Source organism: Oncorhynchus mykiss, chromosome 18, assembly GCF_057628025.1.
Source record: "Oncorhynchus mykiss isolate SJ-2025 chromosome 18, ASM5762802v1, whole genome shotgun sequence".
Classification (NCBI taxonomy): Eukaryota; Metazoa; Chordata; class Actinopteri; order Salmoniformes; family Salmonidae; genus Oncorhynchus; species Oncorhynchus mykiss.
In genome coordinates, this window is record NC_143039.1 from 73,427,237 (window position 1) to 73,441,450 (window position 14,214).

Genomic DNA, 14,214 nt, shown 5'->3' on the forward strand with positions numbered 1-14,214 from the left:
TTACCATAGCTACTAGTGACCGTTGGTACCAGTTACCATAGCTACTAGTTACCGTTGGTACCAGTTACCATTGCTACTAGTTACCGTTGGTACCAGTTACCATAGCTACTAGTTACCGTTGGTACCAGTTACCATAGCTACTAGTTACCGTTGGTACCAGTTACCATAGCTACTAGTGATCGTTGGTACCAGTTACCATAGCTAGTAGTTACTGTTGGTACCAGTTACCATAGCTACTAGTTACCGTTGGTACCAGTTACATTAGCTACTAGTTACCGTTGGTACCAGTTACCATAATTACTAGTTACCGTTGGTACCAGTTACATTAGCTACTAGTTACCGTTGGTACCAGTTACCATAATTACTAGTTTCCGTTGGTACTAGTTACCATAGCTACTAGTTACCGTTGGTACCAGTTAGCATAGCTACTGTACCAGTTAGCATAGCTACTGGTTACCGTTGGTACCAATTACCATAGCTACTACTTACCGTTGGTACCAGTTAGCATAGCTACTGGTTACTGTTGGCATAGCTTACCTTAGGACCATCCAGGTACTTCTGATACCTCCCGTTATAGGATTCACTCTGTCTTACTGTATGAATGCCAGTTCCATATTCATTGCATGTGTACATATATCTGGATGGATAGCACTGTGGGATCAAGTAGGAAGTTCAAATTGTTTTAGATTCTCTACATTGCTTTGATTATGGGCTTGTTAGGCCATATATAGGCTGTGTTCAACTTTCAGAAACATGGAGAGTTTAACGTCTTTATGTGTGCAGTGTTTCAACTGTCAGTCTTCAACGTGTCTGTGCCCTCTACCTCAGATGCATGCCCACGTGAGAACCTCCCGACCGGCGTAGCCCTGCCTACAGGTGTGGCCCTCCCCATGGGGGCCCTGGACCAGGATGAGGCGGGGAGGAGGAACCCTGCTGGGAAGGCCAAGGGGAAGGTCAAGAAATCAGACAGCAACCAGCCTACTGACGCTGACCTGGAGGTAACGATGAGGACCACATGAACACAGATATACACCATTCCTTCACACAGCTCCAGACTAACACATTAATCAGCTATACTCCGGTGATTCTCTTTAGGTCTCCGCTCGACTAAAATGTGTTCTTGTTTTAATATATTCATGTTATTTTATAAGATCCTGGAATCATGAAAATGGTTTTCTGATTTAATGCCTTAGTTACTGACCCCATTTGTCCTCTTCCCCTCTCTTTCAGCGAATCTTTCTGTGGGATCTGGATGAAACCATCATCATTTTCCACTCTCTGCTCACTGGGTCCTTCTCTCAGAAGTTTGGCAAGGTATATCCAAATCATCAGTCATATTTTGAGCCATCGTGTTATTCAAGGCAGTACAGTGCATTCGGAAGGTATTCTGACATTTTCCACATTTTGTTACGTTACAGCCTTATTCTAAAAGGGATTCAATAGTTTTTTTCTACCTCATCAATCGACACGTAAATCTGATATTTCACTTTTTACGTAAGTATTTTTACTCCTTTACTCAGTACTTTATTGAAGCACCATCTTGGGTATGACGCTACAAGCTTGACACACCTGTATTTGGGGAGTTGCTCCCATTCTTCACTGCAGATCCTCTCAAGCTCTGTCAGGTTGGATGGGGAGCGTTGCTGCAGAGCAACATTCAGGTCTCTCCAGAGATGTTCGATCGGGTTCAAGTCCGGGCTCTGGCTGGGCCACTCAAGGACATTCAGAGACTTGTCCCGAAGACACTCCTGCATTGCCTTGGCTGTGTGCTTAGAGTCGTTGTCCTGTTGGAAGGTGAACCTTCGCCCCCAGTCTGAGGTCCTGAGCGCTCTGGAGCAGGTTTTCATCAAGGATCTCTCTGTACTTTGCGCTGTTCATCTTACCCTCAATCCTGACTAGTCTCCTAGTCCCTGCCACTGAAAAACATCCCCACAGCATGAAGCTGCCACCACCATGCTTCACCTTAGGGATGGTGCCAGGTTTTCTCCCAACGTGATGCTTGGCATTCAGGCCATAGAGTTGAATCTTGGTGACATCAGACCAGAAAATCTTGATTCTCATGGTCTGAGAGTCCTTTTGTTTCCTTTTGGCAAACTCCATGTGGGCTGTGATGTGCCTTTTACTGAGGAGTGGCTTCCGTCTGGCCACTCTACCATAAAGACCTGATTGGTGGAGTGCTGCAGAGATGGTTGTCCTTCTGGAAGGTTCTCCCATCTCCACAGAGGAACTCTGGGGCTCGGTCAGAGTGGCCATCAGGTTCTTGGTCACCTCCCTGACCAAGGCCCTTCTCCCCCGATTTGCTCAGTTTGGACCGGCTGCCAGCTCTAGGAAGAGTCTTGCTGGTTCCAAACTTTTTCCATTTAAGAATAATGTAGGCCATTGTGTTCTTGGGGACCTTCAATGCTGCAGAAACGTTTTTTTGTTACCCTTCTCCCAAATCTAAAAACCTGTTTCCGCTTTGTCATTGATGAGGGACAGAATTTTTAGAATAAGTCTGTAAACGTAACAAAATGTGGAACAATGGGTCTGAAAGGTTATGTATTTTATTAAGATTGATTTGTAGTTTAAATATGATCAGATGGCTTTCCATTCTTGCTAACCTCTGTCCCTCCTCTGTATTTGGGGGTTGTGCAGGACCCAGCCTCTGTACTGACATCTGTATGATAGAGATGTATTTCTCTATTGATGGGTGATTGATATAAATGTTGGGGTTGTGTAGGACTCCGACACTGTGCTGAACCTGGGCCTTCAGATGGAGGAGCTGATCTTTGACCTGGCAGACACACACCTCTTCTTCAATGACCTGGAGGTAGCTTACCTGCAGTGATAGTCTTCTCTGTCCCTGACGACTCACTGTCTGTCTTAACAGTCAGAAGAGGCTAGGCATGTGGCAGCTAGCAACTTTATGTGTTGCATTAAGTTCTAACGCTGTTGCAGTTAGATTAGCTGTCGTTGGTTGTGAGCTAGTGACTGTGTCACAGAATTGTATTTTATTATTTTGACCTTTATTTAACTAGGCAAGTCAGTTAAGAACAAATTCTTATTTTCAATGACAGCCTAGGAACAGCGTTAACTGCCTGTTCAGGGGCAGAATGACAGATTTGTACCTTGTCAGCTCGGAGATTTGAACTTGCAACTTTCCGGTTACTAGTCCACCGCTCTAACCACTAGGCTACCCTGCCGCCCCTGACAGAATGTTGGATTGAACGGGGACGATTTTCGACTAAACGGTTGCCACCCCCCCCCCACTTTTCCTTTTCTCTTCTTAGGAGTGTGATCAGGTTCATGTTGAAGACGTGGCCTCTGATGACAACGGACAGGATCTGAGGTGTGTCTGTGACGCTACTGCCAACAACCAAGACATTCAGATACCCTCCTTAGTTCTGAGGTCACATACAAACCTCTCTGTATGATGATAGTCCAATGTAATAATGCTTTTATGTCCACCAACAGAGTCCCTACTTTCCTAACTAGCCACATACAAAACATCGATCTCTCCTAGCTAACAACATACAAAACATATATCTCTCCTAACTAGCAACATACAAAACATATCTCTCCCAACTAGCAACATACAAAACATCTATCTCTCCCAACTAGCAACAAACAAAACATCTATCTCTCCCAACTAGCAACAAACAAAACATCTATCTCTCCCAACTAGCAACATACAAAACATCTATCTCTCCCAACTAGCAACATACAAAACATCTATCTCTCCCAACTAGCAACATACAAAACATCTATCTCTCCCAACTAGCAACATACAAAACATCTATCTCTCCCAACTAGCAACATACAAAACATCTATCTCTCCCAACTAGCAACATACAAAACATCTATCTCTCCCAACTAGCAACATACAAAACATCTATCTCTCCCAACTAGCAACATACAAAACATCTATCTCTCCCAACTAGCAACATACAAAACATCTATCTCTCCCAACTAGCAACATACAAAACATCTATCTCTCCCAACTAGCAACATACAAAACATCTATCTCTCCCAACTAGCAACATACAAAACATCTATCTCTCCCAACTAGCAACATACAAAACATCTATCTCTCCCAACTAGCAACATACAAAACATCTATCTCTCCCAACTAGCAACATACAAAACATCTATCTCTCCCAACTAGCAACATACAAAACATCTATCTCTCCCAACTAGCAACATACAAAACATCTATCTCTCCCAACTAGCAACATACAAAACATCTATCTCTCCCAACTAGCAACATACAAAACATCTATCTCTCCCAACTAGCAACATACAAAACATCTATCTCTCCCAACTAGCAACATATAAAACATCTATCTCTCCCAACTAGCAACATATAAAACGTATATCTCTCCTAACTAGCAACATACAAAACATCTATCTCTCCTAACTAGCAACATACAAAACATCTATCTCTCCTAACTAGCAACATATAAAACATCTATCTCTCCTAACTAGCCACATCTCTCTCTCATTCCTCCTATCAGCGCCTACAACTTCCTAGCGGATGGCTTCCACAACCCCAGTGGTGTAGGCGCCGCCACAGGAGTCCAGGGCGGGGTGGAGTGGATGAGGAAACTGGCCTTCCGTTATCGTCGCCTGAAGGAGATCTACAACGGATACAAAGGGAACGTGGGAGGTGAGATGCGTGTTCAACTTCTAAATAATCACCTGACTGGGACTTGCTGGGAAAACCCTTATGGCATGATGTACACAGTCCTCACGAGTTAAATTTTTAAATAGTTGCTACAATGTTTATCTACTTTGTGACTATTTGAGATGTTAGTTAGCAAATTATGTGTTCAAATAAAATAAAAAAAACATGTGCCTCTGTGTGCTTTTGTCTGTCATCATATTTCCTGGAAGAGTATTCATGTTAATTGAAGGAATAACATACTTGTATTAGTTGCTTACTGGAATCTAGAATCTATCCAGACATGTATCTAGTAATCTATCAAATCCTTATTTTTTTATTTAACCCGGTAAATTGACTGAACTCATCTACTCATTTACAGCAACGACCTGGGGAATAGTTACAGGGGAGAGGAGGGGGGATGAAAGAGGCTATTGGAAGCTGGGGATGATTAGCTGGCCATGATGGTTTAAAGGCCAGATTGGGAATTTAGCCAGGACACCAGGGGTTAACACCCCTACTTTTACGATAAGTGCCATGGGATCTTTAGTGACCACAGAGAGTCAGGACAACCGTTGAACGTCCAATCCGAAAGACTGCAACCGACACAGGTCAATGTCCCCAATCGTTGCCCTGGGGCATTGGGATTTATATATTTGTCGCCCGTCAACACCACTTCCAGAAGCGTCTGGTTTCCCTATCCATGTGTGGTAAAAACAATTATAAACGGAGTGTTTCGGGCCCTGAATTCTGATTGGCTGAAAGGGTATTGTTCTAATTATGTTGGTAACCAGTTTATAAAAGTAATAAGGCACCTCTGGGGTTTGTGGTATATGGCCAAAAGTATGTGGACACCTGCTCATCGAACATCTCATTCTAAAATCATGGGCATTAATATGGACTTGGTCCCCCCTTTGCTGCTATAACAGCCTCCACTCTTCTGGGAAGGCTTTCCACTAGATGTTGGAACATTGCTGCTAGAACAGCCTCCACTCTTCTGGAAAGGCTTTCCACTAGATGTTGGAACATTGCTGCTATAACAGCCTCCACTCTTCTTGGAAGGCTTTCCACTAGATGTTGGAACATTGCTGTGGGGACTTGCTTCCATTCAGCCACAAGAGCATTAGTGAGGTTGGGCACTGATGTTGGGCGATTAGGCCTGGCTCGCAGTCGGCGTTCCAATTCATCCCAAAGGTGTTCGATGGGGATGAGGTCAGGGCTCTGTGCAGGCCAGTCAAGTTCTTCCACAACGATCTCAACAAGCCATTTCTATATGGACCATGCTGTGTGCATGGTGGCATTGTCATGCTGAAATAGGAAAGGGCCTTCCCACAAAGTTGGAAGCACAGAATTGTTCAAGAATGTTGTAGCATTAGGATTCCCCCTCACTGGAACGAAGGGGCCTAGCCCAAACCATTAAAAACAGGCCCAGACCATTATTCCTCCTCCACCAAACTTTATAGCTGGCACTATGCATTCGAGCAGGTGTTCTGAACCCAGATTTGTCCGTCGAACTGCCAGATGGTGAAGAGTGATTCATCACTCCAGAGAACGTGTTTCCACTGCTCCAGAGTCCAATGGCAGCAAGCTTTACACCACTCCAGCCGATGCTTGGCATTGCGTATGGTTATTTTAGGATTGTGTGCGGCTGGAAACCCATTTCATGAAGCTCCAGACGAACAGTTCTTGTGCTGACGTTGCTTCCAGATGCAGTTTGGAACTCGGTAGTGAGTGTCGCAACCGAGGACAGATGATTTTTACACCCTTCAGCGCTCAGCGATCCCGTTCTGTGAACTTGTGTGGCCTACCACTTTGGGACTGAGCTCTTGTTGCTCCTAGACGTTTCCACTTCACAATAATAGCACTTACAGTTGACCGGTGCAGCTCTAGCAGGTAAGACATTTGACAAACTGACTTGTTGGAAAGGTGGCATCCTATGGCGGTGCCATATTGAAAATCACTGAGCTCTTCAGTAAGGCCATTTTACTGCCAATGCTTGTCTATGGAGATTGGATGGCCGTGTGCTCGATTTTATACACCTGTCAGCAAAGGGTGTGGCTGAAATAGAAGAATCCACTCATTTGAAGGGGTGTCCACATACTTTTGTAAATATAGTGTACTATGGCTAAGGGCTGTATCCAGGCACTCCATGTTGCGTCGTGCTCACCTCTCTCCTACAGGCCTGTTGTGGTAGAAACGCCTCTAACCTCTCTCCTCCAGGCATGCTGTGGTAGAAACGCCTCTAACCTCTCTCCTACAGGCCTGTTGTGGTAGAAACGCCTCTAACCTCTCTCCTCCAGGCCTGCTGTGGTAGAAATGCCTCTAACCTCTCTCCTCCAGGCCTGCTGTGGTAGAAACGCCTCTAACCTCTCTCCTCCAGGCCTGCTGTGGTAGAAACGCCTCTAACCTCTCTCCTCCAGGCCTGCTGTGGTAGAAACGCCTCTAACCTCTCTCCTCCAGGCCTGCTGTGGTAGAAACGCCTCTAACCTCTCTCCTCCAGGCCTGTTGTGGTAGAAACGCCTCTAACCTCTCTCCTCCAGGCCTGCTGTGGTAGAAACGCCTCTAACCTCTCTCCTCCAGGCCTGCTGTGGTAGAAACGCCTCTAACCTCTCTCCTCCAGGCCTGCTGAGTCCCATGAAGAGGGAGCTGCTCCTCCGGCTCCAGTCTGAGATAGAGAATATGACGGACGCCTGGCTCAGCACAGCACTCAAATCCTTGCTGCTCATCCAGTCCAGGTCAGCACAGTGAGTTTGACATTTAGAGAGTTTATTCTCATCTTCCAGTTTTTTAACTTTATATTTTTTATTTAAGTCAGACTGTATATAGTTATTTTTTGTCCTACCTCTTCTCTCACGTGTCCGTGTGTGTCCTTCCTCTTCTCTCACGTGTGTGTGTGTGTGTCCTTCCTCTTCTCTCACGTGTCCCTGTGTGTGTGTCCTTCCTCTTCTCTCACGTGTCCGTGTGTGTCCTTCCTCTTCTCTCACGTGTGTGTGTGTGTCCTTCCTCTTCTCTCACGTGTCCCTGTGTGTGTGTCCTTCCTCTTCTCTCACGTGTCCCTGTGTGTGTGTGTGTCCTTCCTCTTCTCTCACGTGTCCCTGTGTGTGTGTGTCCTTCCTCTTCTCTCACGTGTCCCTGTGTGTGTGTCCACAGGGGTAAGTGTATGAATGTCCTGGTGACGACCACCCAGCTGGTGCCTGCTCTGGCCAAAGTGTTGCTCTATGGTCTTGGGGATGTCTTCCCCATAGAGAACATCTACAGCGCTACCAAGATAGGTAAACCAAACTACACACAGCACACACAGAGCACACACAAACAGAGCACACACACACAGAGCAAACACAGCACACACGCACACAGCACACACACACTGACCTTAACAGATGTTTAACTTAGCTGTTGGGTTTAAATGGATACTTTGCCAAAATCACAATGTGGCCCTTTATCTACTAGCTATGCTAGCAGATACCATAGGCTTCCAGTCATTGCGCTAACACTAGTTAGCATTGGCTCACGAAACTACCTCTAAAATGGTATCCCAAAGTGAATCTGACTCTGGAGAAGTCGATACAGGGCCCCGTTGCCAAAATTCCCAGGTATACCTTAGAAACATTTGCATTTCATCCAAATTGGATGAACTATATTGACTCCAGTTGCTTTTCCTGTGGTCTTTCCTTCCGTAGGGAAAGAGAGCTGCTTCGAGCGCATCGTCTCTCGCTTTGGGAAGAATGTGACCTATGTGGTGATTGGAGACGGCCGTGATGAGGAATTCGCGGCAAAACAGGTAGGCTTAGTGCATTAGGGAACCGCTTTTAGGACTGCATACTCTCAGGGGTACGATCAAAGCATGTTGGCAACTTATTAAAACGGAACAAACAGCCGGGAATATTTTATTCTTTGTTGCATACAGTATGTCAAATACTTCTGCTGTTCACCAAATACTTCTGTTATTTACCAAGTACTTCTGTTATTTACCAAGTACTTCTGTTATTTACCAAGTACTTCTGTTATTTACCAAATACTTCTGTTATTCGCCAAATACTTCTGTTATTTGCCAAGTACTTCTGTTATTTACCAAATACTTTTGTTATTCACCAAATACTTCTGTTATTTACCAAATACTTCTGTTATTCACCAAATACTTCTGCTGTTCACCAAATACTTCTGTTATTTACCAAATACTTTTGTTAATTACCAAATACTTCTGCTGTTCACCAAATACTTCTGCTGTTCACCAAATACTTCTGCTGTTCACCAAGTACTTCTGCTGTTCACCAAGGCCCTGATTCCAGGTTTAAACTGTTACATGTGGTCTCAGTTAGGCTACATGTTCCAAATTATTGCACAACATGAACAACTACACAGAGGAAGGGAAGGTAAACGGAATGGAATGATGCTAAATGTAAGCTACAAACTTAAAACTAACACTAAAGTGGCAGTTATAAATGTATGTGGGTATTACTGATGGTGGCTCCCGATAGTGGCTAATATTTAACATGATACAAATTGTAAAATAAAACTGAGAAAAACCTGGGCTTTAATTAAAACATTGTAATGCGTTTACATCAACTCAGCAGGTTCATCCCTACAGAATCCTATAGCTTGGGTGTCCAAATTTAATCCACGCAAATTACGAGGGCACACAATTACAATTCTGAGTAACAGCACAGCTATTTTATAGCCTATTTCACGGTGGGAAAGGATCCATAATACACGTCATGTTGTTTATGATTTTCAGTTTGCTTCCATGTAAATGGTTTCACATTTATCTCCGGGGGAATCATCAGGACAAATAATCTAAAACAGTTGCTTTGTGGATTTACAATCCCCTTCTCCAAATGGATTTACTCATTTACCCAGGTCTTATCAATAACTCTTATCTTATTCTACATCACCGCGCATGGAGAATGCTGTTATTTGTATCGCAAAAACATACAGTAGATGCCTTTTTTTCCACTTGGAGCCGGTAGGTTCGCTCAACCTGATTCATGGTTTCCTCGCGCATGAAGCCGGTGAATTTTATAATGAAATGAAGTCAAGGTCAGAATAGAGTACATCTGTAGACACAACTCCCGCCACACCTTTTCCTTCCTTAGATCTCCGACCCTGAACGAATAGCGGGTGAATAGCATGCTAGTCTCAATCTTAAATTCAAGGTCAGAATGTGCATTTTTTAAAAAAGGAATTCTGTTCCATTTTATGCACTTAAATTCAGGCTCGGAATCAGGGCCCATGTACTTCTGCTATTCACCACTTACACTCAGCACTGCAGTAAATAAGTCTTGGGAGTATTGATTTGACTGGTGGTTCTTCATGCTGTCTCCCTGCTCTCTTTGCAGCACAACATGCCTTTCTGGCGTATCACCACCCACGGGGACCTGGTATCCCTCCATCAAGCCCTGGAACTAGACTTCCTGTAGAACGGAAGGAATGGAGGTTACGACACAAAGGGAAAGGAAACTTGGTCGGTGTGCCCCCCCCCATCCCCTCTGTTCACTTGTGGAGTGACATTATAAGCTGAGTGTCCTCCGCTCCACACCAGCCCTCAAACTCACACGCCCTTTACACACCTGCTGGCTGTAGTGTGTCGCTCTTTTCCCCGCGTGATGGCCGTGGACTGATCTGAGGTGGACTTTGGGGTGTCAGTGGCTGGGAAGCAGACTGGACAGATAGACCTACTCTCTGATGTAGAGCTCCTCCCAAGCAACACTCTCCATATGGCAGCTATCCTCCAAAGACTGAGCCTGATCACTGGGGCATAGCAGCAGCGACCGACCGACAGGCAGGACATGACTAAAAATGAAGAAGACCATTCCCATATCTCTCTCTGAAGTGTCTGTAGTCTCTGGCTCCACAACCCACAGGCTGTTTCTCTCTCTGTTCTCTCTCTGGGGCTGCATCCAAAATGGCACCCTATTCCCTATGTAGTGCACTACATTTGATAGGGCCTAGTGCTCTCATCAAAAATGGTGCACTACATAGGGAAAAGGGTTCCATTTGGGACGCCGCCTCTTGTTAGTGGATCGACTAAAGCAAAAGGTCTTGCAGCCCTGTCTGGCATCCCGGACAGACCCTTCTGGTTGTTTAGACCTTTTACACTTTTTTACTATTTTTCCAAATTCTCTTTCTGTAGGGTAGCTGAAAGTATAATATCACTTCGAATGTTTTTTTTATCATTTGTATTTTTAAAAGGTTGTTTTGCATTCCAAATGACTTGAGGGTATCATTGATGAGGGTCGGTAATCATTTTAGTCTTTTCAAAGCCAATGATTCGATGACTACTATAAGAATGACCTTCAATTGACCTTCTGGATGTAACCTTTCCACTAACAGTACTGACGTTTTCTCCATAGACACCTCCGCTGTCCTGACCTCTCCACTGTGTCACGGGCTTCAACAGCCTAACTGACTTCTGTGCTCTTTTTTACATAAACTGATGTGTGGTCAGAATGACTCAATGACGACCCTAACAAACCTGTATTCCACTGCATGGTTTCAAGGACGCCAGGTTACTATGTAGTTAATCATAAGAACAGCCAAACCAGGCGTTTTCTGTGAGAAACAGCCAAACCAGGCGTTTTCTGTGAGAAACAGCCAAACCAGGCCTTTCTGTGAGAAACAGCCGAACCAGGCCTTTCTGTGAGAAACAGCCGAACCAGGCCTTTCTGTGAGAAACAGCCGAACCAGGCCTTTCTGTGAGAAACAGCCGAACCAGGCCTTTCTGTGAGAAACAGCCGAACCAGGCCTTTCTGTGAGAAACAGCCGAACCAGGCCTTTCTGTGAGAAACAGCCGAACCAGGCCTTTCTGTGAGAAACAGCCGAACCAGGCCTTTCTGTGAGAAACAGCCGAACCAGGCCTTTCTGTGAGAAACAGCCCGAACCAGGCCTTTCTGTGAGAAACAGCCCGAACCAGGCCTTTCTGTGAGAAACAGCCCGAACCAGGCCTTTCTGTGAGAAACAGCCCGAACCAGGCCTTTCTGTGAGAAACAGCCCGAACCAGGCCTTTCTGTGAGAAACAGCCCGAACCAGGCCTTTCTGTGAGAAACAGCCCGAACCAGGCCTTTCTGTGAGAAACAGCCGAACCAGGCCTTTTCTATACATTTACATCTAAGAAACCAAGGATGGGCCTTCAAAACAATGTGCATCTTCATCAGCGTGACGCATGTGTGAACATGTCCACATAACCTGTGGAAGAAACCCTCCCCTTGGAGGAGCTGTTCCTCAGAGCACAACCCTACATGTCTTTGAATTCCTGCAAAAGAGACTTGACAATGAGGATTTTTAAAAGCAGTTGGCTGGAAGGGACGGCAAATCGCACAATACAGTCACACGCGTTATATTAGATACAGTGGAGAATTGTTATCTGTTATTGTTCAATACTGGAAATGATGTTAAGACCAAGAAGTCACGTGAGATTTGTCTGGCCAAGCAGGTCCAGATTTCCTCACAACACGACAGATAATTTGCATCACAGAGATCACGTGTTGTCATTGATAAATGGAAATGTTTCTGTGTCTGTTGTAGAATCGATCTCTAGTTGATTTTCCTCCATTTGAATCGTGAGGGTCACACAAAACTCCATTATTTCATAGTGGGGGTTTATTGGGACCTTCTAAATGTACTATTGATTGTACGGGACCGGCTGCCCAAACAATATTGGCCTACTGCCACTGTGTGCAGTGTAGACAGTCAGTCTACCCTTGTCATTATAAATATTGGGAAAAACACCAGGAATGACTGTTCAATACATTTCTGCTTGGGGGGGGGGCAGCATGTAGCTGGTCGAGAGGTAGTTAGAGGGTTGATGTTATGAATCCCTGGTCCATGTGAGATTACAATTGAACAATACTGAGCCCGATGATGCCGATCATTTTGACACTTACGGCTTGACCAGTAAGAATGTTTATCTTGTGTATTTCTTTGTGTGTCTGAATATATGCATACTGTGCCTTTTCTCAACATTCTCTATTATATATATACATACATGCGTCATCTCTACAGGAAATACTTCAGATGTGTTAAACACATGCTCAAACATGGTTGTTACACACTTGAGTTGAAGTGTTTCATTTTACGACACCTACTTTTTTATTTTTTATACCGTTATTCATCTGCTGAAACTTTTTTATCTTTAACCATCAGCAACACGGAAATGGTTACTATGTGATTTTTTTACAAATTATTTTCTCCCTTTTACAGTTCAGTTTTCATTTCTTGTTTTGATTGTCCTTCCGATACATACATGTTACGGCTGAAATGCTCTGCTCCCAAGACGAGTCACAGCCGAAATGCTCTGCTCTCAAGACGAGTCACAGCCGAAATGCTCTGCTCTCAAGACGAGTCACAGGTCCACTAAGTCAGAGCATCCTTTTCCATGTTGAAACCTGCCGTCACCTTTTAGTTTATTTGACTTTTTTTTAGTTTGTTGAGTCGCTGTGTCTTGGTTTCACTGCTTAGACAATCACATCTCAATCACTTGGGGTCTAGATCCACCATTCCCCTGGTGAAACATATATAAAGTAGTCTGTAACAGTACCACTACGGGACATGAGAGAAATAGTAAGCATTGTAAAATGATGAATTAGATTCCTTTGCAATGGAAGGGGTATCTTGGACATGGCATTTTGTGAAGTTGACAAGACAGACCGGTGTCTTTAATTGACTGACTGCACATTCATATTACAATTTGTTTCCACAAGTTTTTTTTTTTTCTCCCCTCCAGAGATGTGAATACAAGATCAGACAAGCTTGATCCTCTGACGCACATCTTCAATATCTAACGTCATGGTAATCGATCAACCCCAGCCAAAAACATTTGATCTGTTATTGCTGATTGTCATGCTGATCATGTCTCTAGTGTTGCTTCACACCATTAGGTTGGTATGATTTATTTATTTTTTTGTAGTCCTGGGATGTGTTTACAGTATTTGTATCAGTGATGTTTTTATTTTATTTTTTAAGTACTATGTTACTAACAAAGTGTGATTCTGTACGTTTATTTTTTTTAATTTGATTAGATTTTTTACATTTTACTTAGTCGGGGGGGGGCTGTTTTAATGTATCCCTTCAATTTGTATTAAAGACCAGGAACTATGTACCATTTTATATACTCTTAACAAACCTTTTGTTAAGGTGCATTTTGTTGTACTATTTCAACTGTCGAATGCAATGAGCTATGAATGTACATAGTTTTGTAGGGATATATCTGGCTCAACTTGTTCATGCTTTGTAGGGATATATCTGGCTCAACTTGTTCATGCTTGTAGGGATGTATTTGGCTCTACTCAAGACGATGAAACACTCTCTCTCTCTCTCTCTCTCTCTCTCTCTCTATATATATATATATATATATATATATATATATATATATATATATATATATATATATATATATATATATATATATATATATATATATATATACACACACATATATATACACACACAAAAGTAGATGTCGACTCCCCTTCAAATTAGTGGATTTGGCTATTTCAGCTACACCTGTTTCCGACAGGTGCATAAAATCGAGCACACAGCCATGCAATCTCCATAGACAAACATTGGCAGTAAAATGGCCT

At 43.7% G+C, this 14,214-nt stretch overlaps 1 protein-coding gene across 19 annotated transcripts in view; it reads left to right on the forward strand.

Annotated features, from left to right (window-relative positions):
- The window catches only part of LOC110496704 (protein phosphatase EYA3), a 33,673-nt gene extending 19,917 nt beyond the window's left edge, over positions 1-13,756 (forward strand). For 12 of the 19 annotated variants that reach the window (XM_090209355.1, XM_036953541.2, XM_036953548.2 and 9 more), the window contains 9 exons: positions 829-998; positions 1,231-1,314; positions 2,720-2,809; positions 3,270-3,328; positions 4,494-4,645; positions 7,260-7,383; positions 7,790-7,911; positions 8,320-8,420; positions 9,976-13,756. In XM_090209355.1, the coding sequence (XP_090065481.1) occupies positions 829-998; positions 1,231-1,314; positions 2,720-2,809; positions 3,270-3,328; positions 4,494-4,645; positions 7,260-7,383; positions 7,790-7,911; positions 8,320-8,420; positions 9,976-10,056 (983 nt within the window). In that variant the 3' untranslated portion in view covers positions 10,057-13,756. The remainder of the gene's footprint in view (positions 1-828; positions 999-1,230; positions 1,315-2,719; positions 2,810-3,269; positions 3,329-4,493; positions 4,646-7,259; positions 7,384-7,789; positions 7,912-8,319; positions 8,421-9,975) is intronic. The other 7 variants (XM_090209357.1, XM_036953545.2, XM_090209370.1 and 4 more) reach the window with 1 other exon arrangement.
- The last annotated feature ends 458 nt before the right edge of the window (positions 13,757-14,214 follow it).